Genomic DNA, 25,582 nt, shown 5'->3' with positions numbered 1-25,582 from the left:
CTGAGGATATTTTTACACCAGCCATGGGATAAGGGAAGTTGGATGTGAGCACACCTGTGCTTGGAGCTGGGTCTCCTCGCTCTGAAATGGGCCCTCGGTGGGTCTCCCTTTTGGGATATTGCCTCCCTGGGGCAGCTCACGGCTGTCCCATTGCATGCTCCTGGCTCCTGGCCCCCTGGCCGGGGAGGGCACTAACACCTCACACAAGCTCTGCAGGTGTCAGGTGCAGGCTCTGCGCTCTGTGTGTGTGCAGAAATTCCGAACGTAAGCAGATGCTGATAAAATAAGGGAGAGCGCTCCAAACAGGGGAGGTGGGTGGGAAGAAACCCCGAATCCCAGCTGGGTCATTCCCCCAGGACGGCCCCGGGCTGTGCTCCATGGACAAGTGCCCCAGCGTGAGCAGGAGCGAGAGTCCCCTGGCCGGCATCTGCCTCAGCGAGTCCGAGAAGGCGGCCGTGCTCACGCTCATCAGAGAGGAGGTAACGGCCCTGGCCCTGGCCCTGGCGCCCGGGGCTGCCCCTCCCTGCGGCTCTGCTCTGCCTGGGAGGTGGGACGGGAGGGGAAACCCCTCAGGGCACATCCCAAGGGTCCCCTGTCTGCTGCAACCCAGATCATCACCAAGGAGATCGAGGCCAACGAGTGGAAGAAGAAATACGAGGAGAGCCGGCAGGAAGTGCTGGAGATGAGGTACGAGCTGTCCCCTGCAGGGCTCTGTGCCCCGGGCAGGAGGAGCCGGGGGATGTAAGGGGTGACAGACACAGGGCAGCCTCACCAGGGCGGGATGTCTTGGCAGGGATGTTCTCTTGGTGCTGCCTGCTCGTTCTTTGCTGCAGAAATAAAATGCCATGAGCTGTGCCAGCCCCAGTGGCAGGGTGGGCTTTGGCCTGAAGCAGCACTGATGGGGGGTGGTGCAGCCCCAACATCTGGGGTGCAGCCCCAACATCTGGGCCCTGTCACCGTGCTCCTGTGGGCGTGCAGTGGTGACAGGCCACGGCTCAGCAGGGCCTCCTGTGGGGCAGATTGCTGCCAGCGCAGCTGGAGGTTCATGTCCCCAAAATCAGGGGCCTCTCACCTGTTTTTTTTTTTCTCTTCCTTCTAGGAAAATCGTGGCCGAGTATGAAAAGACCATTGCCCAGATGATAGGTAAAGTGCTGTCACCTGGCCAGGTGTGTGGGGCAGGGAGCTGCTGCCACAGCTCAGTCACTGTGTCCTTGTTGTTTGTTCTCCATCCCAGAGGATGAGCAGAGGACAAACATGACATCTCAGAAGAACCTGCAGCAGCTCACGATGGAAAAGGACCAGGCTCTGGCAGACCTGAACTCGGTGGAAAGGTCCCTGTCAGATCTGTTCAGGAGATACGAAAACCTGAAGGGCGTCTTGGAAGGATTTAAGAAGGTTCTTACCTTGGCTTGCCCTTTCTCCCTGCAGCTCTGGTCCCTGGCACAGGGTTCCTGTGCAGTCACATTCCATATTTCTGTGCTGCTGAGCTGGATATGGGGCTCCAGCATAAAGCAGAAGTTGGCTTTTTTTAAACCCCTTTTTCTTACAGTCAGAACAATATCTATCATCCTGTCAGAGCAGTGTCCTTGTGCCCAGTCCCAATGCAGGTGGATGTACCTTCTTTTCCAGAACGAAGAAGCGCTGAAGAAATGTGCTCAAGATTATCTAACCCGTGTCAAACAAGAAGAGCAGCGGTATCAGGCCCTGAAAGTCCACGCAGAAGAAAAATTGGACAAGTAAGGTCATGCATGAGATTGCTGGGTGCTTCAAGACCTTGTAGGGAAGCGGCTTCATTTGCTTTCCAGAGGCTGGAAGGCAGGAGCTGAATGATGTGAAAAGCTGCATTTTACAACCTCGGGCTCAAGCGTCTCTAAGCAAGGCAGAGCAAATCCCTGGATGCATTCTCTGATCTCTGCCTATTTGTTTTTTAATGGGGAATGTGAGGTTCACGGTCTATTTATGGTCACTTACCAAGTCCATCTTTCAGAGTGCTCATGTCTGTGGTACATGACGGGGCTGCACAGCCCTGGGGCTCAGCTGATGAGCAGGAGCTGCCCAGCACACGTAACCCCGAGTGAAGTGAGTGCTGAGCTGGTTCATCTCGGCACTGAAAGAGCAGAGTTCCCTTCAGGGGCTCGGAGGAGCTGGGTTAACCCAGATCCATCCAGCTCCCACGTGGGCAAAGCCCCTCTGTTGTACCCAGGCGAGCAGAGCCAGGCTCCGCAGGTGCTGCAGCTGCACCTGGTGCTCCTGCCTGACCTGGCCCTGGCCTGACCTGGCCACTGGCCCCGTGTCCTCCCCCCAGGGCCAACGAGGAGATCGCCCAGGTGCGCACCAAGGCCAAGGCCGAGAGCGCGGCGCTGCATGCGGGGCTGCGCAAGGAGCAGATGAAGGTGGAGTCCCTGGAGAGGACCCTGCAGCAGAAGGTAACACACCTGCCCCAGGCTAACCCTGACCCTCTCCACCAGCCCTGCCAGCAGCTCCTGGTGCTGCCCTGAGCATCCTGTTGATGCTGGAGATGTCCTCCAGACTTTTGGTCCAGAAGGTGTTTCGTGGGTTTGGTTGTTGGGGTATTTTTTTGTTTTCTTGAGGGGTTTTTTGTGTTTTGTGGGGTTGGTGTGGATTTATTTTGGGCAGAATGGGCATTGCTGGCTTACACGTGCCTGTTTGCAGAGCTGTGGGCTGGGGCTGGGTTGCTGCAGATCCCTGCAGCACCGAGGTCTGACTGGGATGAGGAGGGGTGGGCACAGGGCTCCACACAGTGCCTGGACGCACAGAGGAGCTCTTCAGGGGCAGCTGTAGGAGCTGGCTGCCCTTTCCCACGCATGCAGGTGGGCCCAGGTGTTATCCCCCACCTGTGCCACCACGGGGCTCCTCAAGATCTGCTTTTCTTCCAGAACCAGGAGATTGAGGAGCTGACCAAGATCTGCGACGAGCTGATAGCAAAACTGGGAAAGTCAGACTGAGCCTCAGCACCCCTCGCCCAGCACTCTGCACTTGGCTGCTTTTCTCGTGACGTTGAGCACCTTGCCTTAGCCCCGGAGTCCCTGCAGAAAAGCTCAGTGTCCAGCTGCCCTGCTTGGCTGCCGGGCCTGTGGCTCCTGAGCAGAGCCCTCACTGTCCCCGTCTGCTTCCCACAGCCCCGGGCTGGGATCCCTGCAGCCAGGCTGGCAGTCCTGTGCTCAGCCTGGGCCTGTGTGTCCCTCCCAGGGCCTGCCTCACTGTCCCTCCGCACCAGTGCCACCTCTCAGGTGGCAGGTGACACCCTGGGCTCTGTCCCCTCGGTTGGGCTGGGTCTCGTTGTGTCCCCACCACACTCTCTGTCACTTACTGTCCTCACAGGTCCAGCCACGTGGTGGGTCCTGCCCTGGGATGTGGTGATGGCAGGGGTGGACCCGCTGGCTCTTGCGCTGGGGAGGGCTCCGGGCACCGGGGTGGCTGGTCTCTGGTTTGTGGGTGAAGCACAGCACAGCGCCTCCCTGTCCCTGGCCGTGCCAGCGTCAGAGGGAGGGAGCTGCCATCTCTGCATTCGTGCACTTTATGAGCATTTATGGGCACTTGGGCTCTGCTCACTCCTTCCAGCCAGGCACGACTTGTTCCCCCCAGAGCACCGAAACAGTCATATAACCTGTAGGGACTTCAGTCCTCTCAAGGGAGAGTCGCGGTGAAGGGAGGCAGGAGGTTTCTGCACCTAGAGGTGTTTGAGAAGCTGGGGAGATGCTGGGGAGCTGGGACTGCCCATCCATGCTCCCCTGGCCACCCTGCCTGTGGCCCTGGCCCCTGCAGTGCCCGGGGGACCTGGAGCTGGGCACGTGCAAAGCCAGAGCTGTTGCCTCCCTGTGCCACGGTGAGATCAGGGCCCCATTTCAGAGGCTGCAGGGGGAAGGAAGTGAACCCTGAGCTGCCTCGTGGGTGCTGCAGTAGCTGCAGTGGTGGAGGATTCTCTGCCTTGAGTGGATAGGTGTCCAATAAGGGAAATATTTGCAGTTTGGACTGTTTCCTGCCCAGCCTTTCACAAACTTTCACAAACCTTTTTGCTGCTACCTTTTTGTAACAGAATTGAGCTCTTTTCCTTCTCTTTTCTAATTCCCTGTCTTGAGCGTGCAGAGCAAACACCTATTTAAGCCAGAGCCATACACTTGATTATATTTTATTAGTTCTATAATATATAGAGAGTTTATTCTACCCTTAAGCAAAGGTGTCAGCAGCCTGCCCCAGCACACATCTTCCCAGCCCATTCTCCCCCAGTTGTCCCAGTGATGGACTGCTCACGGAAGCCAGTGGCTGACACCACTCACAGCAGTGCACCTGTTGCTTGTGCTGGATATTCACCCTTCGCACAGTTGACGGAAGAGCAAAACCCTTTTCCCCCCTCTCTTTTTAACCCCTTTGACCTCCCCACATGTCCCCCTCTAGGGCTGGTGAAGAAGCTTCAGTCATATGATCAACAAGGACAGTTTCTGTTCCCCTTTGGGAGTCTGTGCAGGTAAACCCCTGAGACCCAGAGATTTCTTGGGCAGTTGGCTTTTTCTCTTGAGGAAGCGGAGTGCAGCATTGCATAACCTCTCCGAGGTGGTGACAGGCCGGTTCAGGGCTGGTTTCTGGTTTGGGGCACTGTCCTGCCCACGGTGCCGGTGTGGGGCTGGTGGAGCCCAGGTGTGGGAGGCAGGTCCCAGGTGAGGGCTGTGGCAGCCCTCAGCCATCTCCTTTGCTCAGGGCCGTGATGCTCACGTGCTGTCCTGGCTCCAGGTGAGACAGTCTGAGGTCAGTCTCTCCTTGGGGCGTTGCTCTGGCCCTTGGAGCTGACGGATGATTGCAGAAGTTTAGATTTCACCACTCGGCACTTCCCCAGACCCCTGACCTGCACACAGCAGTCACTGCTGCGACTTTCCCCTGTGCGCTGTCTGCAAAGCACGGCTCCACTGTGACACCCCACGGGGCACAGCCCTCCATCCCTCGTGTCCCCGCTCCCCGTGTCACCCAGTCCTGCCGTGCTGCCTCCCCTCACCCGGTGCCGTCGCGTTCCCGTGCCTGTCCGCATGCACCCCAGCCTGGGCAAAGAAGATTCCTACGGAATGATTTATTAACTATAATATGGTTATAGTGACAAATATACAAATACATATATAGTGGGTAGAGTTATATAAAATAGAAGGCGTGTTTGCCAGCGGGCAGGATGGCTGCGCCCCGTGTGCCGCACTCTGGCGTGCCGAGGGGATGGTGTCCCTGTGCCTGACGCAGGGAATGGCAGGTCCCTGTGCGCGGTGTCACAGCTGGGTGTGTTTGTCTTGCAGTAGACTTTAAATGCCCTTTGTGGCAGCAGTGGGCCCTGCCCCTGGCTGCAGTGTTGCTGTTTGCAGTGTGTGTTTGCCAGCAGATCTGTCTGTAACCAAGTGCCAACCAGTAACCCCAACTACTGATCTCTTCCCCCGTCCCTCCAGTGTGGCCTCCCCCAGGCAGGAACTTCCTCTGCATTGACTCCTACCCCTCTGCTTCCAGCCATGTGTGTAACTGCCATCGCCATCGGTTTTATATGTATGATAATTTCCCTTTTATATGTCAGGTAAATATTTGTAAGAGTTATACTCACACAAATGAGATTATTATAATGATTACTAATATATTTTTTCCATGTTTCATTGCCTGAGTAAAAACTGTGTTTATCACTCTTGAAGGCTTTCTTGGTGTTTGTGAGGTTGGTGAAGAGTTTTTGGAGGAGTTGGCTTTACCTTCCAGAATGGGCCGTGTTCTGCCTTGTCTTTATTAATCTGGTTTACGTGGCAGTTGGTTTCAAATAAGTACAGTTATCATCTGTTCCTGAAATCTGCATTTCTGAAGTTCAGACCTGGGATGACTTTTCTGGCCCCGTGACTCCCACCACTCACACCACACTGTGATGGTTCTAAGCCATGGTGGTGAGCTCAGACAGCAGGAAGAGCTGAGGCAGCAGCAGGAGAGAATCAGGCAGGAGAATCCTTGGCCTAATCCTGCACTCACCCTGACAACCCTCTGTGGCTTTGGGTAAATCCTTCTGGGAGGATGGAGCCCTGGGGGGTGCTGGTTCTGCTGGGCTCCCAGCCCTGCAGGGGTTTTCAGTTGCTCTCTTGCACTTCTCTTTTGGTGGGTTGGAAAATTTGGAGGGGTTTTCCCCAGCTTGGCTGCTACTGTGGCAAGAAAGGGGATCACGATCTTTGAAAGCCACCACAAGGTTCCACGTCCAGGGATGGTTTCCAAAGCAGGGTACGGAGCAGAGCCCAGCCCATCCACCAGCACTGTGTGGAGCTCTGCCCCACTCCCACTGCCCAGCCCACGTCCTTGGGGAGCTGTGTCCTGTCCCCCCAGCTAAGATGGCATTATCCCACCCCCGATGCAGTCACCCAAGCAGATTAGCTGTAAGACCTTAAGACAAAAGCGTGGCTACGCACCCCACACTGCACACTGCTGAGATGCCTGCCCTGAAGACCCTGCTGGCCCTGGCCATCGTCACGTCCCTGGCTGGAGAAAGTAAGTGTCCCTTGGCTGCAGGCAGCGCAAGGGCGGGTAAATGGCTGTAGCTGCTCCTGCATTTGCTGCTGCCCCATCCCTGCCACCTGCTGCAGGCTGCGCTGCTCCCCTGCCCCATCTGCTCCCACCCCTGCAGGAAAATCATCTTCTGGGGGGGAGGGTGGCTTTCTTCTCTGCGTACCACCAGAGGAGCCCCCTGTCCCTTGCCTCCCTGCCACCGGCACAAAGCCCAGGCATGCAGTGCCCAGCAGGGACCAGAGTCTCTGGGTCTCCTTCAGTGGAGGCTCCTGAGCCAAACCCACACAGCCTCTCCTGGTTAGAGCTGTGTTTCCCTGCTCAAACTTGGCTCCTCCAAGGCATAATCACAAAAAGCCATTGGAAAAGGCAGGAGGGGGGTTGCACTGCTCAGAGCGGTGCCATGGACTAGGGGCAGCTCTAGACATTTCAGGATCTTTGGACCAAGGCAAGGTGAACGTGACTGTATTTTTAGCTCAGGGCAGAAGAAAGGCTGTCCCACGCTGTGAGGAACACCGAGGGAGACACAGCGCATCCCAGCAGCAGGAGCCGGGTCATTGTGGGTTAATGGAAGGCGCTTACTGGCATCTGAGCCCATGAAATCCCAGTTTTCCCCATTCCCGGGTTTTCTCTCCCTGAGATGAAGGTGGAAGCTCTGGCAGGAGCCGGCCCCGCTGCCACGAGAGGGCTCTGCCCGCCAGCAAAGCAGAGTTTCACTTCCAGCACCAGCGCTAGTTTACCCAGACCCATCAAAATCCAGGATTTGCCATTTCAGGCAGGAGCAGGATCCTCGGGTTTGGGTTTTTCTGGGGGGTGTGTGTGCTCTGAGGGGTCACAGGGTTAGCTGTCACACAGCTCTTGCTGAGAGGGGCTGGCTGCTCTCTAACCTGCCTGTGGGTGTCCTTTAAGGACGATCTGGAGCTGGCTCGTCCCTCCCGGCTCACACATCTGCCTGGCACTGTACTGCCTGTCACCGTGCTTGTCCCCGGGCAGCACCTCGGGCTGAGCTTCCTGAGTACAGCGTGGAATGTGGGAGCTGCTCCCACAGGTTGGATGGATTCTTCCTTCTCTCCCCCAAAATACTTTTTAAAATTAAATCTGGCACAAGAAGACAAAGATCTAGGATGGTTTTTAGATATTACATTTACGTATTTTCACTGTCTAAGGAATTCCAGGACACTCAGGGAGTCTTTGCAGGGCGAGGACTCGGCAGAGCTCACCTGCCAGGTTTAGCTCTTGTCATTTTGACTAACACTTGGAAGAGTTTTGCATTAATTTTGTGGACAGGTGAGGCCCCATCCTGTGCCCCGCTGCAGGCCATGGCAGCGCCTGCTCACGGCTCAACTCCATCTGGTGCCACGCCTCACCTGTGCCCCCGGCCCCTGGGCTGGGGTCACCAGTGTCTGTGGAGACCCGCAGCCTGTCGGGGCACCGGGGGCTCTGGGACGGTGCCTTGCTCTCACTCTCACTCCTCCTCCTCCTCCTCTTCGCCCAGGTAAAGCACTGAAATGCTACAAATGTGTCGCGTCCAACGAGAACGACTGCAACCAGCAGGGATCCCACAGCTGCCCGCAGTACGCCGACGCCTGCTCCACGATCACCGGCCCCAGTAGGTCCCTCGGCCGGAGGGCCGGGCTGCTGGGCGGGACTGGGGCTCCAGGGGGAAGGGCCGTAGGACCGGAGGGTCTCGGAGGGTGCCACAGGGGCTGGGGAGGGCCAGGAGAAGCAGGCGACCTGCCGAGGTGCAGGAGGTGGCTTCCTCCTGTGGGCAGGAGAGCGATCCTTTAACGCCGCCCCCGCGCCCCCCTGTGCTGGGACCCAGGAGTTCTCCCTCCCGTGCCGGGGGAACGCCCGGTTCCCGGGCCCGAGCCCCGCGTGGCGTTGCCTTTCCTTGCAGACAGCGTCATCAAGTCCTGCTCCTACAAGTCCTTCTGTGACCAGGCGCGCCGCGGCGGCTCCGGCGGGGCCACCGTGCGCTGCTGCTTCGGCGACGACTGCAACGGGCCGGCGGCGCGGGGCTCCCGGAACGGCGGCGGCGGCACCCCGCCGGCCCCGCCCGGCCTGCTGGCCGCCGCGCTGGCCGGCACGCTGCTGCTGGCCTGGCCCTGAGGCTCCGGCGGCCCCGGCACAGGGACGCGGGCGGGGATGCTCCCGGGGGGAGGCGTCCCCTCGCCGCCGGCCCAATAAACGCTGCCCTCGAGAACCGCGTCCGCAGCCTCTCATTGACAGGGAAACCGAATCCGCGAGAGAACGCGCCGAATCCAGCGGGTTTGGCTTCGGGTGCCACCCCGGAGGGCTTTGCCGGGCAGAGCCCGGGATCCCAGCGCAGGCTCGCCCCCTCCTCGCTGGTGCCACAGAGACGCTTTTGGGCTGCTTTCTGCAACCCGAGGCTCGGCTATGGAGAGTGGTTTCTGTGGCTGCGAAGACATGGGGGAGATGTGAGTCTGCTCTGTAGTCTGGGGCTGCAGATAGTCCCGCAGGTAAAAGCTCTGCTAGAATGAACCCCGGGAGTGGTTGGTGAGGTTTGGTTTCGTGAGGGAGAACGGTAAAAGTGAGCGAACAGAGTGAGGAGAACAGGAGGGGGGACGATGAAGGGATGAAGGATGGCTGGGACCATGAAAACTTGACCACAAGAACTGTAATGCAGGCGAGCAGCAGACAGCAGCCGTCTGCTGGAGTCTGCCCCAGTCCGCACACAAGGAAAAGGGGAACGGGTACTGAAACTGAAAAGAGCAAGTCTGAGCAGAAGAAAAGAAGTAATTCGCCACGTGCAGACCCAGCCGTGGAACTCACAGCTGGAGGATGTTGCTGGAACAGAGACCTCGGTGAGTGCTGGAGGGTGAGAGGGTCACAAGTCTCGCAGAGCATGGACGCAGTCTTGTGAAGGTTAACATATGCCTAGAGGGTCGCTTCTGCCACTGGAGGGGAGCATCTGGAAAGCAGAATATTCCCTGTCTGCTGGGGCTCCTGCTCCTTCCCCGCGGCACACGAGGGGTGTTCTGCTGCGGGGGGCTCTGACTGCTGGTGGAATCTCCAAAGGTCCTGTGGCAGAGACGCGCCTGCCCCGGGACTTCCCTCACGCCCCTTCATCCGCTAACGGAGTGTCTCGGTGAGTTCCAGGGGCTGCTTGTACCCCCACACAGGTTCCAGCAGAAAAACGCTTTGGAAAACCCGGGAGAACGGCCAGGCTGTGGGAATGAAGGCAGAGCGGCGCTGTGAGTCGCTGCCGTGTGACCGCGCACAGAGCCCCGCGCTGCCCCAGCCTCCGGCCGGTCACACGGGCTGCCACAGATGCCTCGGTATAAAAATACTCCGTGGAACAGTTTAGTCTCTGCAAAGGGAGGGATGGGGAGAGGGGGAGGCAGCGGTGGCCGGGCAGGGCTCGGGACCGCCAGGATGCCGGGAGCAGGCAGCCAGCAGCGGGAAGGAGCGGACTAGCTTGGCATGGACAGGGGCTGCGGGTGCCCGTGAGCCAGATCCCTGCCTACCCTCGGCGGCGGCAGCGGCAGCACCAGGATCGGTTTCACCCGCGCCGGGAGAAAGTGCTTCGGGGCCAGATGGAGTTTCGGAGAGAAAGCGGGGCTTCCCCTGGGCGGCACGGGGGAGGCAGCGGGTGTTTCCTTCTCCCAAATCCACGCTGAGCTCACCACAGCACCAGCTTTCCCAAGAGATGCTCTTGCAGGAACCGCGACCCGAACTGGGCGGCTCATCTCCATCAGTGCCAGCCTCCGGCACAGGCTGAGGGCTTTTGTGTCGGGTCTGGGGGGATTCACCGGGAAGATCCCGAGCCCGGGGCTGGGGGACGCAGGGGACCCGCCACAGGCTGGCACCGGGACAGCACCGGGCTGCGCCGACCCCTCCCCGCGGCTTGGCCCCCGCGGCGACAGCCCGCGGCTGCGGCAGGGGGCGGGAGGGACACGGGCGGACGGCGACGGCACGGAGGGACCGACCCCGACCCCCCGCCCCGCGGAGCCGCCCCGCGCCCCGCACTCACATCCGGGGCCGGGTTTGCTAATGACAGACGTAATTAACCCGGAAAGAAGCGACGGCGGAGCCAGGGGCACACCCCCTCCGCCGCCCGTCCGTCCTCCTCGCAGCGCTGCCCGGCGTGCGCAGCGCCCGCAGCCCCGGCCGGCCGCCCCCCGCCCGCCCCGGCCATGCGCAGCCCAGGGACGCCGCGGGGTAAGTGCGGGCCGGGGGACGCGCCTGGAGGCAGCGCTCGCTCTCGAGAGACCCCTCGGGGCGGGCGGGGAGCCCTCGCAGTCCCGTCCCCATCCTCCCTGCGGCCCCTTCCCCCGAGTCCCCGGGCTGCGGCTGGAGGCGTCCGTGCCCCGCGGCACCGGGGGGCGGTGGGGACGCGGCCCCGGGGCCGGTCCCCCTGTCCCTGGCGGAGACTCCGATTCCTGCAGCTGCATTATCCGTGCCAGGGCTGGAGTCGTGCCCCCGCCGTGCGAGCGGCTTCTGCCCCGACGGTTCCTGCAGAGGAGTGTCGGGGACAGCGAGGGGGGCTCTGCCGGGAGCGGGGGATCCCCGTGGGAGCTCCGGAAATGCTGCAGGCACCATCCTCGCCCGAAGTCTGTGGGGTCGGAGGCAGGCGTGTGGCGGGGATCGGGGGTTTGCAGCTGTTTTGTGTGTTCTCCGACTCTTGGTGGCAGATGAAGAGCTGTGTCCAGCCTCCTCCCAAGAGGTTGATAGTTTCATTAAGGCAAATATCTGGAACTGCCAGGGGCGAGTTGCTGGGCGCTGCCTACCCCGTCTGTCTCGTGGGTCGGGGCAGACGTCGCCCCGTGAGCTCCGGGAGCTGCTCTGCAAGAGCAGGTGGGAGGAAGTGGTGCTGCAGCCGCTGAGCTGCGCGGGGCACCGCGGGTCCCGGCCCTCCGGGAATGGAGGGGTCATCCTGCCCCCCGGGAGGCGCCAGGACAGCGCGGCCGGACAGGTGTGAGACACGAGGAGGAGGCGGCTGTGGCTGCCCGCTGGTGCGGTGGGTGCTGTGAGGGAGGTGCCGAGGAGATGCATCCCGGCAGCACAGCTGTGATGCTCCGAGTGTCGGGTCTCCCGTTGCCTCGGCTTTTTCTGCTGCAGTGTTCTTGCTGCTCTGTGGCTGTAGCTCTGCCGGGACAGAGCGGGGCACAGGCAGCTGTGAGGGTGCAGTGGCATCCTGAGGTGCTTCCTGGAAAGTCTGGCTGTGTGGCTGCACACGAGGCCTCTGAGCCACCCGGGGCCGCAGAGGGGACTCGGGTGCTGCACGGACAGTGCCCTGCACCTCCTGCCTCCCCCGGGGAGCACTTCCCTTTATCTCAGACAGGCAAGGGGGTGGTTTTGCTGTGAACCTTCTTCTGCAGCCCAATTGCTTGTCATTCACTGAGTCAGGAAAGGGATGTCTTTTTTGGTGGGATATTGTGACTGAAAAAACTGGCAAGGTAGGAAAGAGTCCTGGAAGTCTCTGATACACTTCACTAGACATTTGACCGTTTTCTGACCCTCCTGGACTTCCTGAGCAGTGCCCCACATGTTAGCACAGCTGGAGATGCAACTTTTATCATTTTCTTATGGAAAGTGCAGTTGTTGGTGGCTCCAAAGAGAGACCACCTGCGTCCTGTGGGCAGTGGGCTGTGAGGGGACAGGAACCCGGCTGACTTGGTGCAGAGTGTGGGGCAGTCCCAATCTCCTCTGCCCAGAGGTTTGTGCAGCCTGAGGTCAGTGTGCAGAAGGGCTGAGCTGCTTTGTGGGCTCCCAGATGAACCTCTGGTAATGAAGGGTGGTGGTGGTGGGACATGGAGACTCCCATGAGGTGTCCCATGGGGCTGGAGGCTCATCTCTCTGCTGCCTGTGGCACATTCTGCTTTGTCCTTATCTGTCTCCTACGCAGAAATCTCTAGACCTTTGTTGTCAGCAGAAGGAAGGGTTTATGAGGTTTGGTGTGAACGTGTTGATATGGCCAAAGGTGCCTTGGGATTGGCTTTCCATGTGCTTCCCCACCACAAAAATAACCCCACAAAAAAAGCAGTGAGAAGTGCCCACAGAAACCCTTGTGTCAGGGCAGTGTCGTCGGTGTAAAACAACCTCTCCCCCCGCAGCAGCGTGGTCCCCCTGAGCCAAGCCCCGATACCCATCTCTGAAGTGTTGGTGATAAACTGAGATGCTGGCAGCAGGTTGACTTGTTTTCTGCCTCCTCTACCTTTGCAGCTGCACCCCAGCTCTTGCGCAACCCTCGCCCCCCGGGCCCCACTCCACTGCAGCTCAAAAATAGTATTTCCTCCTTTTCTGCATGAGTTCTTTTATTTGTGCAGCTCTGCTTCTGGCACCTGCGTGATCACCACTCTCCTGCCAGACAAACCACACCGGGCTCGCTCACATCCTTTGGGTAACGGCTGCTCTCATCCCTGCCCTCCGCCCTGTGCCAAGGGGACAGAGCTCTGCCCGGCCACTGGGACCTGTCCTGCCCACCCGGGCCTCTCTTGGTGCTGCTTCTGCTCCCCACACGGGGCTGGGAGTGATGACAGTGTCCCCACTGCAGCCAGGGGACCTGCCAGGAGCCCTCCTGGGTGGGGGCAGTGCTGGGGAGGCTCCGTGCCCGTGGCAGACCTGGGGACACAGCGTGGCCCTGCTGTGGTGGGCCATTGTTTTCCCTGCTGACTCGACATCCTGGCTGCACGGATTTTCTGCTGGGGTTGCAGATTGTTCCCCGTTTCCTGGGAGTGTGCTCAGGCTCTCTCTGGCACACTGCTTTGGGATTATTTTTCACCACAGTTCTCAGGGATCTGGTGTCTCATGTCAGACCCTTTGTGGCTACTCTTTCGTCTCTCGTGGGGTTTGGTGGCTCCTGGGGCTGGCAGTGATGGGTTGGTAAGTTGTCCCGTCCATCTCCCTCTGGAGAGCTCGGCTCTGGCTGGGTGACTGCGCTGCCATCCGGGGACAGCTGGCTGGGATGGGCTGGGTGGATGCAGGGACAGTTCCCTGGGGAGCAGAGCACCCACCTCCCCCTGCCTGCCCCCCCTGCACAGGGTGATGCCAGAAGGAGCCCGGCATGCCGTACCTGGACCGACAGAACCGTATCTGCGGGTTCCTGGACATCGAGGAAAATGAGACCTGTGGCAAGTTCCTGCGGAGGTATTTCATCCTGGACACCCAGGCCAACCACCTCCTGTGGTACATGGACAATCCTCAGGTAGGCACACATGCTGGGCACGTCCATAAAGTTGTCAGTGAGGCTGTAGGCACATTGCAGCCTCCCTGGAGCAGGCATCTCCTCTGGGTCCCCCCAGGTCCCTGCCTACTGTGTGTCGGAGTGTCCCGTGGCTGAGCGTGGCCGTGACCAGGCTCCAGCCCTTCTGTGACCTCTGTGGTTTCCAGGACTGTCCCAAGGAGCTCAGCAGGGCTGGGCCCACTGCTGAGGGGTCTGAGCCGAAGCAGGTGCAGGAGAGGGAAGTGGCTGAGGATGGCAGCTGCTGCCTGACCCCAAGGGCACAAAGGACAGGCTGGATTGCCCCCGCCACCTTCTCCCTGTCATTTACCTCCCACTGCTCATTCTGTGTGTTGCAGAACCTGGCCATTGGAGCAGGTGCTGTCGGATCTCTGCAGCTGACCTATATCTCCAAGGTATAGTTGGGGTGGGGCAGAGGGAAGGTGAGTGCTCCCTGTTTTCCCCTTATCCTTGTGGCATTCCCGGGAGAGGCGATGGCTTGCCCTGGAAGCACCCAAGGCCAGGTCCTGGTCCTGCCTGGGCTCGTGACTGTCTCCCTGGGATGAAGTGGGGCTCTGGGAAGCAGGGAGGGACCCCACAGCACAAGGACTGGGACCGTGTTCATCTTCACCCGTGGACCGGCGTGGGATGGGGTGCAAGGCTGGGTTGCAGGAGGAAGAGGAACTGCCCTGCTCTGAGGAAGGACACGGGGTGGCCAGGGCTGAGTGGGAACAGTGGTATCGCTGTGAGCTGGGCACAGAGCTGGCAACGGGCTGAGCAGTGCTTCAGGAGCTCTCCCCTGTGCTCGGAGGGCAGCGCCCTGAAGGATGAGACCTCCTGGAAACTCACTTGTGTGTCTTAAGGGTGTTGTCCAGTCTGCAGGAATAGTGCAATAAGCAACAACTGTGGCAGGGCCAGTGACTGAGAGGGGAGCTGTGGCTGCGTGTGGAAAGTGGAGCTGTGGCTGCGTGTGGAAAGTGGAGCTGCCACCATCCTCCTCCTGCAGTGGCCCCTCGGCTGCTGTGGGGGAGTGGGGGGCTTGTGGCTGCCACGGCAGGCACAGCTCAGCTTTATCCTGGAGCTGGATATAGCCTTGGACAGATCTTTCTGTTCCTGCTGAATCATGATTTATAAATTAAGCGCAGATGAAGCAACGCCGGGAGGCTGAGCCTTCCCCATTTTGGAAGGAGCCTCACAAATTATATAGGTTTTAGTTTAAATGAAAATTGCTGCAGGACAGCATTTGGTCACAAACTGCGGGGTTGGGTTCTGTCAGTGGCTGAAACTACCAACAGGAAATACACCAGAAAAATGGAGGCTTGCTTGAGAAAACATATTTAAAGCATTATGGACTGGCTTTGAAAGAGGAGGACTGTCAGAATAAATACTCCATGAATGCTGTTTGTGGAGCCTCAAGGAATATTATTCTTATATAAATGATTCCTACTCTTCAGGGAAAAGCCACCACTATTTTCCCTCAATTCTCTTAATTGCTGATGAGAGTGACTGTGTTAATCCAGAAGAACGCGTGTTTTCAGGTCCTTTGAAAGCTTTCCGTCCTCTGCTGGCAGCTCAGCCAGTGCCTGAGGGGATGCAGGGGATGAAAGTCCCGGCTCCGTGCTGACCTTCCCCTGGGACCCGGCACCCTCTGCTGCAGGTGGCCGGTGCTGCTCTGACCCGGCCGCTCCCCTGCAGCGGGCACAGCTGTGCCCTGGCTCAGGCTCCCCGTGGGTGTGGGGTCCTGCTCCGGGGTCCTGTCCGGGCCAGCAGAGCCCTGGCAGGGAGCAGGGCAGGCGGGTGGAAACTTCCAGCTCTTGTGCCCACCGTTGGCATGTGCTGTTCTCTCTCTAATTTTTTCCCTGATTTGCTCTGTCACAGGTTAGCATTGCCACCCCAAAACAGAAGCCTAAAACTCCCTTCTGCTTTGGTGAGTGAGTGGGATCTTGGTGGGCTCTGTGGCGGGACACCCGGCCACGGGGAGCTGCAGCGTGGGTGCCTGCCCCATGAATCCTTCTGGCTGCTGCCAACTCCGTGTCCTTCCCTTCTCTGCAGTTATCAACGCTCTGTCCCAGCGCTATTTCTTGCAAGCCAGTGACCAGAAGGACCTGCAGGACTGGGTGGAGGCACTGAACAGGGCCAGTAAGATCACAGTAGGTTACTTAATGCTCTTCTCAATTGTTCCTTCCACCCTCCCCAGGGATCCTTATGGTCGGGCTTTACTTGTGTATCTTCCCTCTCCCTCCCAGCCCAGCTGTGGGGACAGCAGCTGCGCTCCAGGAAGGTTCTCTTGGAGCCTTCCACATCCCCTCCTGTTCCAGGCCCTCCTCCTCCTGTTGCTCCTGCTGGCTGGGATCTGGCCCAGCCAGCTCCTCACTGTGGCCGTCAAAGGGTGGCTTTATTGTGCTCCAGTAACTAATTTATTCCATTTTTATTCTTCCTGGAATGCCGGCTCTCGTGATGAGGCGCAGCGAGTGCCCTGCACTGTGGGGCACGGCGAGGCAGGCTGTGCCGCATCCAGAGGGGCTCATCTGCCATCTCCTCTCATGTGTTGTGTGCTCACAGAGCCGTGAGCTGATGGTCACTGACCCAGTCCCTGCAGAGCCTGAGCAGCTGCCCGGGCCTGTGCTCTGTCCCTCCCCGGCAGCCCTGGCCCCAGGCTGGGGGTGATGCTCAGCTGGCACCGGGGGCTTGGGAGCTCCAGGACGGCTTCTGCCTGGATGGGGGATCCCTGTGAAAGGGCTGGGGGCTTCTGCTGAGCTGCAGTGAGACTTGGGGCCGGTGCACAATGTGAGCAGAGTTTTACTAGGTCGTGCACTGACGCATGTTGTTTATGACATGTAAACTAAATGTAAGGAAAAATCACGTAAACAGCTTGATTGGGGCCTATCCGTGGGTTTTTCCTTTAAAATCCTTGGAGTGCCATGTTGTAGTCTCTGTGGGAAACTCATCTGCAAGACCAGACCTAGCTTGTATTTTCTTTCTCTCTGTGCAAATGCATTAATTGTGACAACCTTTGCACCTGTAGCCACCAGCCTGCTCTGGCTCGTGCCTTCTCTTTCGGCTCCAGCTGATACTGGCCACAGACCACCTCCAGAGCTGCAGCCAGAGCTGCAGCCAGAGCCTGCCTGGGCTCTGTGTCGGGGTGTCCGGTCAGCAGTTTCCTCCGGGGTCGCTGCCTCTGGGCAGCCTGTGGGGCGGGGGGCTCTGCCAGGCTGGCACAGGCGGGAGCTGGGCTGACAGGAGGACGAGCTGCATCTTCTGCTTCTGCAAGGAGCCGCGGTGATTTCCGTGCCCTGATTTTGGCCAGCCCGTGCCGACTCTGGCTGCGCCCCAGCTGGCCGACCGGCTCATCCAGCCCTTCAGGGAGTGGTCACAGGCTGCCTGGGAGAGCCAGGGCTCCCGGGCTGTGGCTGCGCCGCTCGGCCCTGCTCGGGGGGAGGCAGCTCGGGGGGCTGGCATTCGGGCAGCTCAAGTGCGGGGTTGGGAAGGGAAGCTTGGGAGCTCCCCTTTCTGTCCCTGTCCCGAGCCAGGTGCCAGAGGGAGGGAGCTGGGAAGGGAAAGGGGAGGGCGATGGTGCTGGGAGCCTCTGCCCAGGGGTGGGGGGCGCAGCCAGCGCTGGGGTCACGGCAGTGCCCGGCTGTCGCTGTGCCTCGGCCTCGTTAGCTCCTCGTTAAGCCTGGCTGTAAGTGGAGCGGGGACAATTAAAGGAGCGAGTGTCCCACAAACTCACTGAGCTGCAGAGGCGAATCACAGGCGCCTGTGAAGGGGTGTTGAATCACTGAGCTCCTCTCATCTCTCCTCTGGGTGCCTCCTGCCTCCCAGGGGGTTCCACACCCTCCCTAACTGGGGTGCTCGGCCAGGAGTTGTTTTTGAAGGGATGTTGCTGCGTTAGGCAGAGATGGGGTGCCCAGTGCAGGTGTGGGGATGCCCAGCATGGTCACCCTGTGCCCCTCATCTCTTCCTTTCTCCCACAGGTGCCAAAGGGTGGCAGCGTCCCACCTGCCACGGAAATCACGAAGGCCCCGGTGGTGTCCCAGGCCCAGGAGAGGAAGCCCCAGGTGGCCTACAAAACCGAGATTGTTGGGGGGGTTGTGCTCCACACACCCATCTCCATCAACCAGGTGAGCTGGTTTGCCCTTTCCCTTCTGGAAACAAGTGTGCCTGCAAAGCCTTCCCCCTGCAGGTAGGAATGGCTGCTCTGAGCATCTCTGCTTTGTCTCTGAAGTGTGATGAGACAAAGGGCTGTGAGGAGGAGGAGGAGGTCATGAATCTGCTCGGCTTCCTGGCCATCACCATCCACCCGCCCACGTGTCCTGGGTGCAAATCCCCTCCTGAGGTTCCCAGGGCAGAGGAACGCTGTGTCTGGTGTCCCCACCACAGGGACTGTCCCTGGGTGGTGGCTGGCACCGCCTGCCCTGGCTCCACATCCCCTTCCCTGGCACCCAGCTGGGTGTGCACGTGGCCACCAGCGTCTCCCACCTCTGGGCACTTGTCCAGCACTGGGCCTCACTTCGGCTCTTATCAGTGGCAGCACTAAAAATAGAGTGGAGAATTAGATCATTGCAGCAGCTTCTGCGGGCAGATGCTCTTAACACTAACCTGGCCACAGGGCTGGGCAGGATGCAGAGGTGTGCAGAGGGTTGTGGGGCGCAGAGGGGTTTTCGGAGGTGGTGCATCAGCTGCCAGAATATTTCCGTGCTCTTGCTGCTTCCCCCGTGTGAAATGGCCATTCCCCTGCTGCAGCTTCCTGGGCGTGTCCGTGGTTTCCTGGCTGTGCCCCAGCTGGGGCTGCTCCAGGACTGCGTTTGGGAGTCCCACGCCCTGGCTGCACCCCGGACCGGCCAGGAGCATCACCCCAGCTCCTGGGCATGTGACACTCCCGGCTTCAGGAGCGTCCTCACCTCTGCCTTTGGACACCACATCTGTAACGGGCTGGTGCAGAGCTGGCGTGCTGCACTGCTCTCCAGAGGGGCTGGGCAGCGCTGGGAGGCCAGGCAAAGAGCTGTCTGTGTGTTCTGGGGACCCCGAAGCAGCTGTGGCGGGTTTGCAGTCGCAGCGCTGCAGGCTGGCAGCAGCCGGGGCCACCCCGCTGCCGTGGCGGTGCCCCAACCTCAGCCCAGCAGGAGGAAGGGCCTGCAGGGATGGGGAAGAAGCTGAGAGCAGAAGGTGTTTCATGTCAACCACCCTCCGTGCTGCCGGGGGGGAAGGGAGGACACTGCTGGGGTGATGCTGGAGGCAGGGCAGGGTCCGGCCCTCGGGGTGCCCTGGGCTGTGCTCGGGGGGCCAGGGGTGGGTGCTGGCCTGCCCAGGTCCGGCACTGCCGTGAGCCCTTGGCTCACACACTTCACTCGGGGCTCGTGTCGGGGGCTTTTCCCTGCAGCTGGGTGTCCTGCCTTCCAGCAGGGATGCCCCGCTGCTCACGGTGGCCGTCTTCTCCCCGGTGCAGGACGGCGGGGAGGGCAGCGAGGCGTCCGCCCACCCTCTGCTGCGGCGCTCGCAGAGCTACATCCCGCCCTCGGCCGCCCGGCCGCCCGCCGGGCCGCCCCCGCTCAAGAGCGGCTTCTGCGTCAAGCAGGGCAACGTGGTGAGTGCGCCAGGGCCGGGGATGCTCCGGGTGCAGGACCTCTGCAGGGAGGGGCAGGGCTGAGCACCGAGCGAACTTTCCCTCCTCTTTTCCAGAGGAAGAGCTGGAAGCGGCGGTACTTTGTCCTGGATGAGTTTTCCATCAGTTACTACAAGTGTGAGCAGGTGAGCAGCTCCCCCGGCCCCCGAGCAGGGCTCTGGCAGCGCTGCTGTGCGGGTGCAGGGACTCCGGGGAAGGCACACCCCAGCCCCGGGGCCGACCAAGCCCACCACTGTCTCCTCTCGCCTCTGCAGGACAAGGAACCTTTGCGTTCGATTCTCTTGAAAGATGTTTGCAAGACCCACGAGTGCCTGGTCAAGTCTGGGTAACGCTCCCCCCACGTTTCCCTGCCCTGGCCCCGGGCTGCTCCAGGCCAGAGCAGCCAGTGGGAGCCTGGGCTGCTCCAGCTGCTCGTGGGAAGCAGCTCTCGAGGTGTTTGCCTTGAACTAGCCCAGGCGGCTGCAGTGTCTGGTGAACAAGTTATTGCAGCAAACACTGATAAAATCAAAGCAACCTTAAGACTTGCAATGAAAAATAACCTAAGAAAACAAACCTCTTCAGCTAAAGTTAAAATATAATGTATCTCTGAACTGTTTATTCCTAATAAGTAGTAGCAAGCTGGTATTTAAAACGAGCTGGGAATGCACTGGATTATGGTTGGGGAGGGCAAGAGCTGGGGGGTTTCTGGCTGAAGGTCTCTGGGGATCTGCACTCTTCTCAGAATCCCAATGAGATCCAAGGTTTGCCATCAGTATGTTCCTCCCCGGCACACTGCAGAGATGAAGGTAAATACAGGTGTTTTCTGTCCTCGATGGCTGTTGGGGTGTGACTGTCTTTCTGTTTCTAGTGACCTCCTGATGCGAGACAACCTCTTTGAAATCATAACGAGCTCCAGGACCTTCTACATCCAGGTGAGCAGCTGAGGCCGGGATAATTCTTGGGGCAGAAAGTTCAGCTCTCGAGAAATGGGCTGTTCCCCACATGAGCAGATGGGGCCGTAACACATGACCGTGAGGGAGAACTGCGGGGGGATTCACTTCTCCCTCGGGATTATTTATAAGAGGGGCTGTTCGTGAGAGCAGGAGGAGGCAGAGCTGAGCCCTGGGAATGCCAGGACAGCTGAGCCTCACTGGGGCTGCTGTGTTTGCAGGCAGACAGCCCCGAGGAGATGCACAGCTGGATCCGAGCAATCACAGGGGCAGTCCAGGCCCTGAAAACGCGCCCCAGGGTAGGTCGTGTGCTTTCTGTTTCATATATTGTCAAATGGAGATTATGCCAGAGTACAAGATACTTCTTTAGCGGATTATCTAGCCAGCCTCACTCTGCCCCGTCCTTGCAGGAGATGTCCTTTGTGAGATCCACCTCCATGGCCAGGCCCGGGGGCTGCTCGGGCCCGTCCCAGCCGCGGCCGGAGGAGCGCAGAGCCTCGGTGCGGGGCCCCTCCACGTCCTCCTGGCAGCCCTGGACGCCGGTGCCGCAGGCGGAGGGGCAGCGGCCGGCCCCGCTCAGGGTCTCGGTGCTGGTGCCGGCGCTGACGGAGCAGGAGGGCGCAGCCGTGCCCGGCACACGCCTGCGGCACCGCTCGGAGCCGCAGCACCTCAAGGAGAAGCCGTTCGCCTTCGACCTGGACGATGAAAGCATCCGGACCTCCGACGTCTGACCAGCACCCCTGGCTCCACACGCCGCCCCCCGGCTGTGGGGCGGTTCGGGGTGTGCCAGGCGGTCCCTTCCCTCCAGCGCAGCCCTTCCCTGCCAGGCAGGATCCGTCTGGACCCACATCCTGGTGCCCTGCTCTGCAGGGAGCGGGGTCCCTGGCTGCTCCTGCCCAGGCTTGGCCCCAGTGGTTCCGTGTCTTGGAAAGTGCCTCCGGGCACTGCCAGCGCTCACCGTGCAGGGCAGGAGACGCTGGGGACCTGGATGAGGGGACATCTTCTGCATTTGCATCATTTCCCCCACAAACCAGGTCTAGAGGAAGTGGCAGGAGGCCATGGAGGTGTGGAGGGTAGCGTGGCCTTTCTTGCATTTGTAAAATGTTTCTCTCCCCTTTGATGCTGCTCAGATTCCCCAGGGCAGAGCTGGGACACACCAGCCTGCAGCTGCCCACACTGGGGGCTCACTGCAGCTTCCCCTTACAATGACTTCCTCCCTCAGAGACCAGCTCTTCCCACTGCCCACACAAGGGTTTATCAGCAATCTGCTGGCTTTTAATTGTCTTTTTATATCTGTGGCTCCCTTTGAACCCCAGCCCGGGCAGGTGCTCAACCCCTCCAAAGGCTTTTGGTACTTCCTGAGCATGAGCCAGGGCAGGCAGCCGGAGTGACAGTGGCTCCCAGGTGGGAGCATCCTCAGGTAAGATGTTGGTTTTGCACTCGCACACCTGGGCACAGATAGCTGTGCCAGATGGTGAGGGGCTTTTAGTAAAAAGCAATGAACACCGAGCACCTGATGGAACTGAGCAGACTCGTCCGGCCAACTCACCCACTGCCTGCCCGAGATGGAAACCAGCAGGAGTTTCTAGAGCAATGTGAATCGTCATTTCCATAACCAAATGAGCTCCTGTAGGTGTGATAAATAGTGTGTAGAAAATCCAGGTGTTCCCTTGGCAGAGAGATCGTCTGATACCTTCACCCCACAAGTGTGTGCAATCCCCGGGTGCCGAGGGAGAACTCGGCTTCCCTTTCGCTTCCCTGGCCATGGCACCTCCTCTGCTCTGCAAGCTCAGCCCAGTGTGTTCCCCAGGAGCAGAACATCTGGTTTGTCCCGGCCCTTTTGGGGCCTCCAGCTGTTTGACAGCTGTGCCTCTGCCTGAGCCTTGATTAGCCTGACCGACCTTAATGTGATTTCAGTTGTACCTTGCTGCCCCAGTCCCGTGGGAGCAGAGGGGCTGCTGCAGGATGGGCACAGCAGAGGTACCTTTGTGCAGCTGGGGGAGGCAGGAATGGGGTCCCCCAAGTTCAGGGGGAAGAGGGTCTCGAATGGGATTGTGTGGAGGTGCTGGAGAACACAGAGACTATCAAAATGAGTGGCAATTGATGCAAACGGTACAAGGCGAGTGTGAATATTATTTAATTGTAGCTACCTAGATCCTGCTGTTCCTTTTTCTGCTCCTTTTTGCTTTATTTGCACTAGAGTTCGAAACTTTCCCTTTTTTATGCTGCCTTGCTGTTTGGCTCCTAGCACTGTTTCAAGATTGTTTTAGTAGTTTGGTAAACCCATCCATCAGAGAGTCATAGGGTTCAGTAGCAGCGTTCCCATCTCAGTTTTGGAGAGCAGGGGATGAAGAGGGATGATGGTTCTTTAGTGCAAGGCTTTGGAACCACAGGCTCCCGAGTATTCCTGGTGCTTGATAATTGCACAGTTTCCTCAGGCCTGGGAAGGTAAAGCAGAGGCTTGTTGCACAATTAAGGTTAATTATCCAGGAGCAGAAACTGCCAGTGGCTCCAGCACTATTGCAACATTCCTTTTGCTCATTCCCACCCTCCCGCATCCCCAGGACCGCATCCAGGCTGAAGGTGAGGTGCAAGTAAAGTGTGGAGCTCCGCTGGGCTCCAGAGCCGTCCATAACACAGGTGGTGGTGGTGGGAGGGAGGGATTTCCCTCCTGTTCCAGGGCTGGCTGGATGCAGCCAGACCTTGATGGGGCTTTGTGGTTATTCTAAAGCAAACTGCTCTCCCCTCAGCCCTGCGTTCGCTCCTGGCTCGGGTGTGAGCTGGACACATCCCCCCGGAGCTGCTCCCTCCTGAAGTGTGTGCTGTGGGGCTTTGCTGGGGGTGCTGCAGATTTGGGGTGCCTTGTGGGGGCAGAGTGGTGGGAGAGAGGGGTTTGCTGTTCCCACGTGGTTGCAGATGTTTCTCAAAGTGCTGGCTGGGGATTCCAAGTGCTCTTAGGGCTGGGGCCCTCTGTGGGCAATGCTGTCACTCCCGGGGTGGGGGTACCTGCCTGTAAATGCTGCAATGCCCTTTCTACCCCCGTGTTTTTAAATAAAGAAGGAAATCCCAATCACTTTCCCAAGTAATTAACGTCCATTTGCACGGTGTATTTTGGGTAAGGGTTGCCGTGGGGGTTGAGTGCTGTCCCCACCAGGAGACACGGGTGGGTGCTCCCCATGCTGCTGCCCTGCACAGGGGAGGGGCTCTGGGCTGGGGGAACAGTGCACAGTGAGGGCAGGGACATCACAACTCCCTCTGGACCGAGGTCCCGGATGATCCCTGGGGAGGAGGGAAGCTGCTGGAGCAAGGTCCAGCTGTGAGCTGGCACTGGGGGGCTGGAGATGCAGGAGCTGTCAATGACAGTGGGCTTTTGCACGTGGGATTATTATTTTTTTCTTTCTGGGCTGCTGCAGAATTTTTTCCCCTCCATGGACTTTCCAGCCCTGCTGTTCTGCTGAGGAATGGCATTTTCAGGACAAAGCTGCCCCCCGCCCCCCAGTGGAAGCTGCCAAACTGGGAGTGTGTGTTTGCTGTTCTGTCTCAAATGCGACTGGACATTTGCATACAGATTTTCTGTCTGGCTCTGGCTGGGACTTGTTGCAGCTTCCTTTTCCCATTTTATTCAGCCTGGTAAGTTTTTAACCTGCAGCTGGTGGGGCTTCCTCTTTCAGGTGTGAGGTTCTTGCACCCTTTGGGTGCTGCAGGTGCCCTGTGCTGGGGCTGGAGGGGTGCCTGGCACACAGACAGGAGCAGCCCTTGGCAGCTCTGGCCCCTTCCCAGCCCCCTGACCGCTCCCAGGTGTCAGGTGGCCCATGAGCCCAAGGTAACCAGGGCTCAGGATTAACGGGCTGGCTGGGGGGGCTCAGGGCTAGACCATGACCCCGTGGCCTTCATCCCTGTGTGGCTGTGACTCTACTAATCCCCAAAGTCCGTAGAGTCAGCTCCTTCCAGATTTTATTAACATTTGACCCCCTGTGTTTGCAAGCTCTGATTTCTTAAGCTGTCGCTATTTGCAGCGGGAAGCCAAATTATTTTAAACAAGCAAAATATATCCTGAACAACTTCATGTCCAAGGATGGTACAGAGTCATCACCAGGAGTAACTGCTGTGCACCCTGAGTTCCAGTTCCGCAATCCACGTTGTGCCCGTGCTGGCGCTGGGAGCGAGCAGAGGCTGCAGCTGGGGCCGGCCCTGCCCCTCCTCAGTACACGGTGCACCAGTTGCTGCCATCACTGGGCATCAGCCCGCCGGTGATCAGCAGGATCAGATCCACAAACCACCAGATGCCCAGGCCCCCCAGGGTCAGCAGCTTCCCCACGGCCGTGCCGGTGTGGCCCAGGCAGAACCGATCCACTCCGAAGCAGCCCAGGAAGAAGGAGTAGAGCAGAGTGGTGATGAAGTAGTGTCCCGTGTACCTGCGAGAGAAGAGGCGGCGGGGTCAGGGGGTGCAGCCGGACCGGCCCCGCTCCCGGGGCGGCCCCGGGCAGCGGCGGCGCGGGGGGACGGGGACCGGGACTCTCCTACTTGACGCAGGGCCGGCTGCCCCGCAGGAAGCTCCGCGGCTCGGCGCACTCGATGCCGTCCAGCGCTCGGCACTGCACGCGGGTGTGATCCACCTCGCCGTGGGCCTGTCCGCCGAACTGCGGCGGGGACAGCGCTCAGCGCCCGGCGGGGCCCGGGGCCGCCGGCACTGCCGGCACTGCCGCCCCCGGCCCGCCTCACCTTCACGCAGCCGTGGCCCAGCTCCTGCTGTGCCGTGGCGTTCCCGCCGTGGTCCACCGGCTCCTCGCACTCCACGAACTCGTCGGGGCTGCGGGGAAGGAGCGGGCGGTGAGGGCGGCCGGGCGGCCGCGCCGCCCCCCGCCCCGGCCCGGCGCTCACAGGTAGGTGCACAGGACGAGCGGCGCCCGCGGGTCGCTGTAAGCCCAGGCGGCGGCGGGCGGCCCCGGCGGCGGCTCCCGGGGCTCGGTGTCGTTGCCCGGGAGGCCGCGGCCGTGCAGCAGCAGCAGGTTCCCGAGCAGGAGCGCGGCCTGCCCGCACAGCAGCGCGTACCCCACGGGCGGCGCCATGGCGGCACCGCCGCCCCGCTCGGCCTCGGCCCGCTCGGCCCGCGGCCAATGGGCGCCCGCCGCCCCGCCGCTCAGAGCCAATGGGCGCCCGCCGTCGCCCCGCCCCACCGCTCAGAGCCAATGGGCGCCCGCCGCCGCGCCGCCTGTAACCAATGGGCGCCCGCCGCTCGCGGCCGGTCAGAGCGAAGGCGTGCGGAAGTGGCAGCGAAGGGCGCGGCGGAGGGGTGCGCGGCAGACGAGGAGGTGATTGGCCGCCGGG

At 60.1% G+C, this 25,582-nt stretch overlaps 3 protein-coding genes across 11 annotated transcripts in view; 2 read left to right on the top strand and 1 right to left on the bottom strand.

Moving 5' to 3' along the window:
* Window positions 1–5,679, top strand: part of TACC1 (transforming acidic coiled-coil containing protein 1) — a 29,476-nt gene extending 23,797 nt beyond the window's left edge. For all 6 annotated transcript variants that reach the window (XM_066206418.1, XM_066206417.1, XM_066206419.1 and 3 more), the window contains 7 exons: window positions 357–479; window positions 611–687; window positions 1,100–1,143; window positions 1,235–1,395; window positions 1,630–1,736; window positions 2,306–2,426; window positions 2,898–5,679. In XM_066206418.1, the coding sequence (XP_066062515.1) occupies window positions 357–479; window positions 611–687; window positions 1,100–1,143; window positions 1,235–1,395; window positions 1,630–1,736; window positions 2,306–2,426; window positions 2,898–2,966 (702 nt within the window). In that variant the 3' untranslated portion in view covers window positions 2,967–5,679. The remainder of the gene's footprint in view (window positions 1–356; window positions 480–610; window positions 688–1,099; window positions 1,144–1,234; window positions 1,396–1,629; window positions 1,737–2,305; window positions 2,427–2,897) is intronic.
* A 3,250-nt stretch (window positions 5,680–8,929) lies between these two features.
* Window positions 8,930–23,327, top strand: PLEKHA2 (pleckstrin homology domain containing A2). Of its 4 annotated transcripts, none has more exons than XM_066206199.1 (12): window positions 8,930–9,344; window positions 13,524–13,687; window positions 14,062–14,118; window positions 15,581–15,629; window positions 15,755–15,852; window positions 17,677–17,823; window positions 19,149–19,286; window positions 19,382–19,450; window positions 19,580–19,650; window positions 20,173–20,236; window positions 20,476–20,553; window positions 20,665–23,327. In XM_066206199.1, the coding sequence occupies exons 2-12, from the start codon at window positions 13,547–13,549 to the stop codon at window positions 20,983–20,985; spliced, it is 1,233 nt and encodes a 410-aa protein (XP_066062296.1). In that variant the 5' UTR covers window positions 8,930–9,344; window positions 13,524–13,546; the 3' UTR covers window positions 20,986–23,327. The 4 variants fall into 4 exon arrangements, with proteins under 4 accessions (XP_066062296.1, XP_066062294.1, XP_066062295.1 ...); XM_066206197.1 differs by lacking the exon at window positions 8,930–9,344 and adding an exon at window positions 9,512–9,628; XM_066206198.1 differs by lacking the exon at window positions 8,930–9,344 and adding an exon at window positions 10,593–10,701.
* Window positions 23,328–24,186: 859 nt separating this feature from the next.
* Window positions 24,187–25,357, bottom strand: TM2D2 (TM2 domain containing 2). Its single transcript, XM_066206201.1, has 4 exons — window positions 25,136–25,357; window positions 24,977–25,064; window positions 24,779–24,894; window positions 24,187–24,669 (listed from the first exon to the last, which is right to left on the bottom strand). Exons 1-4 carry the CDS (start codon window positions 25,321–25,323, stop codon window positions 24,456–24,458), a joined length of 606 nt encoding a protein of 201 aa, XP_066062298.1. The 5' UTR covers window positions 25,324–25,357; the 3' UTR covers window positions 24,187–24,455.
* Window positions 25,358–25,582: the final 225 nt, after the last annotated feature.

Source organism: Chamaea fasciata, unplaced genomic scaffold (genome assembly GCF_029207755.1).
Source record: "Chamaea fasciata isolate MVZ Bird 193981 ecotype frontalis unplaced genomic scaffold, bChaFas1.0.hap1 SCAF_30, whole genome shotgun sequence".
Classification (NCBI taxonomy): Eukaryota; Metazoa; Chordata; class Aves; order Passeriformes; family Sylviidae; genus Chamaea; species Chamaea fasciata.
The sequence above is the reverse complement of the archived record's forward strand: the minus strand, read 5'-3'. Positions and strand labels throughout refer to the sequence as shown.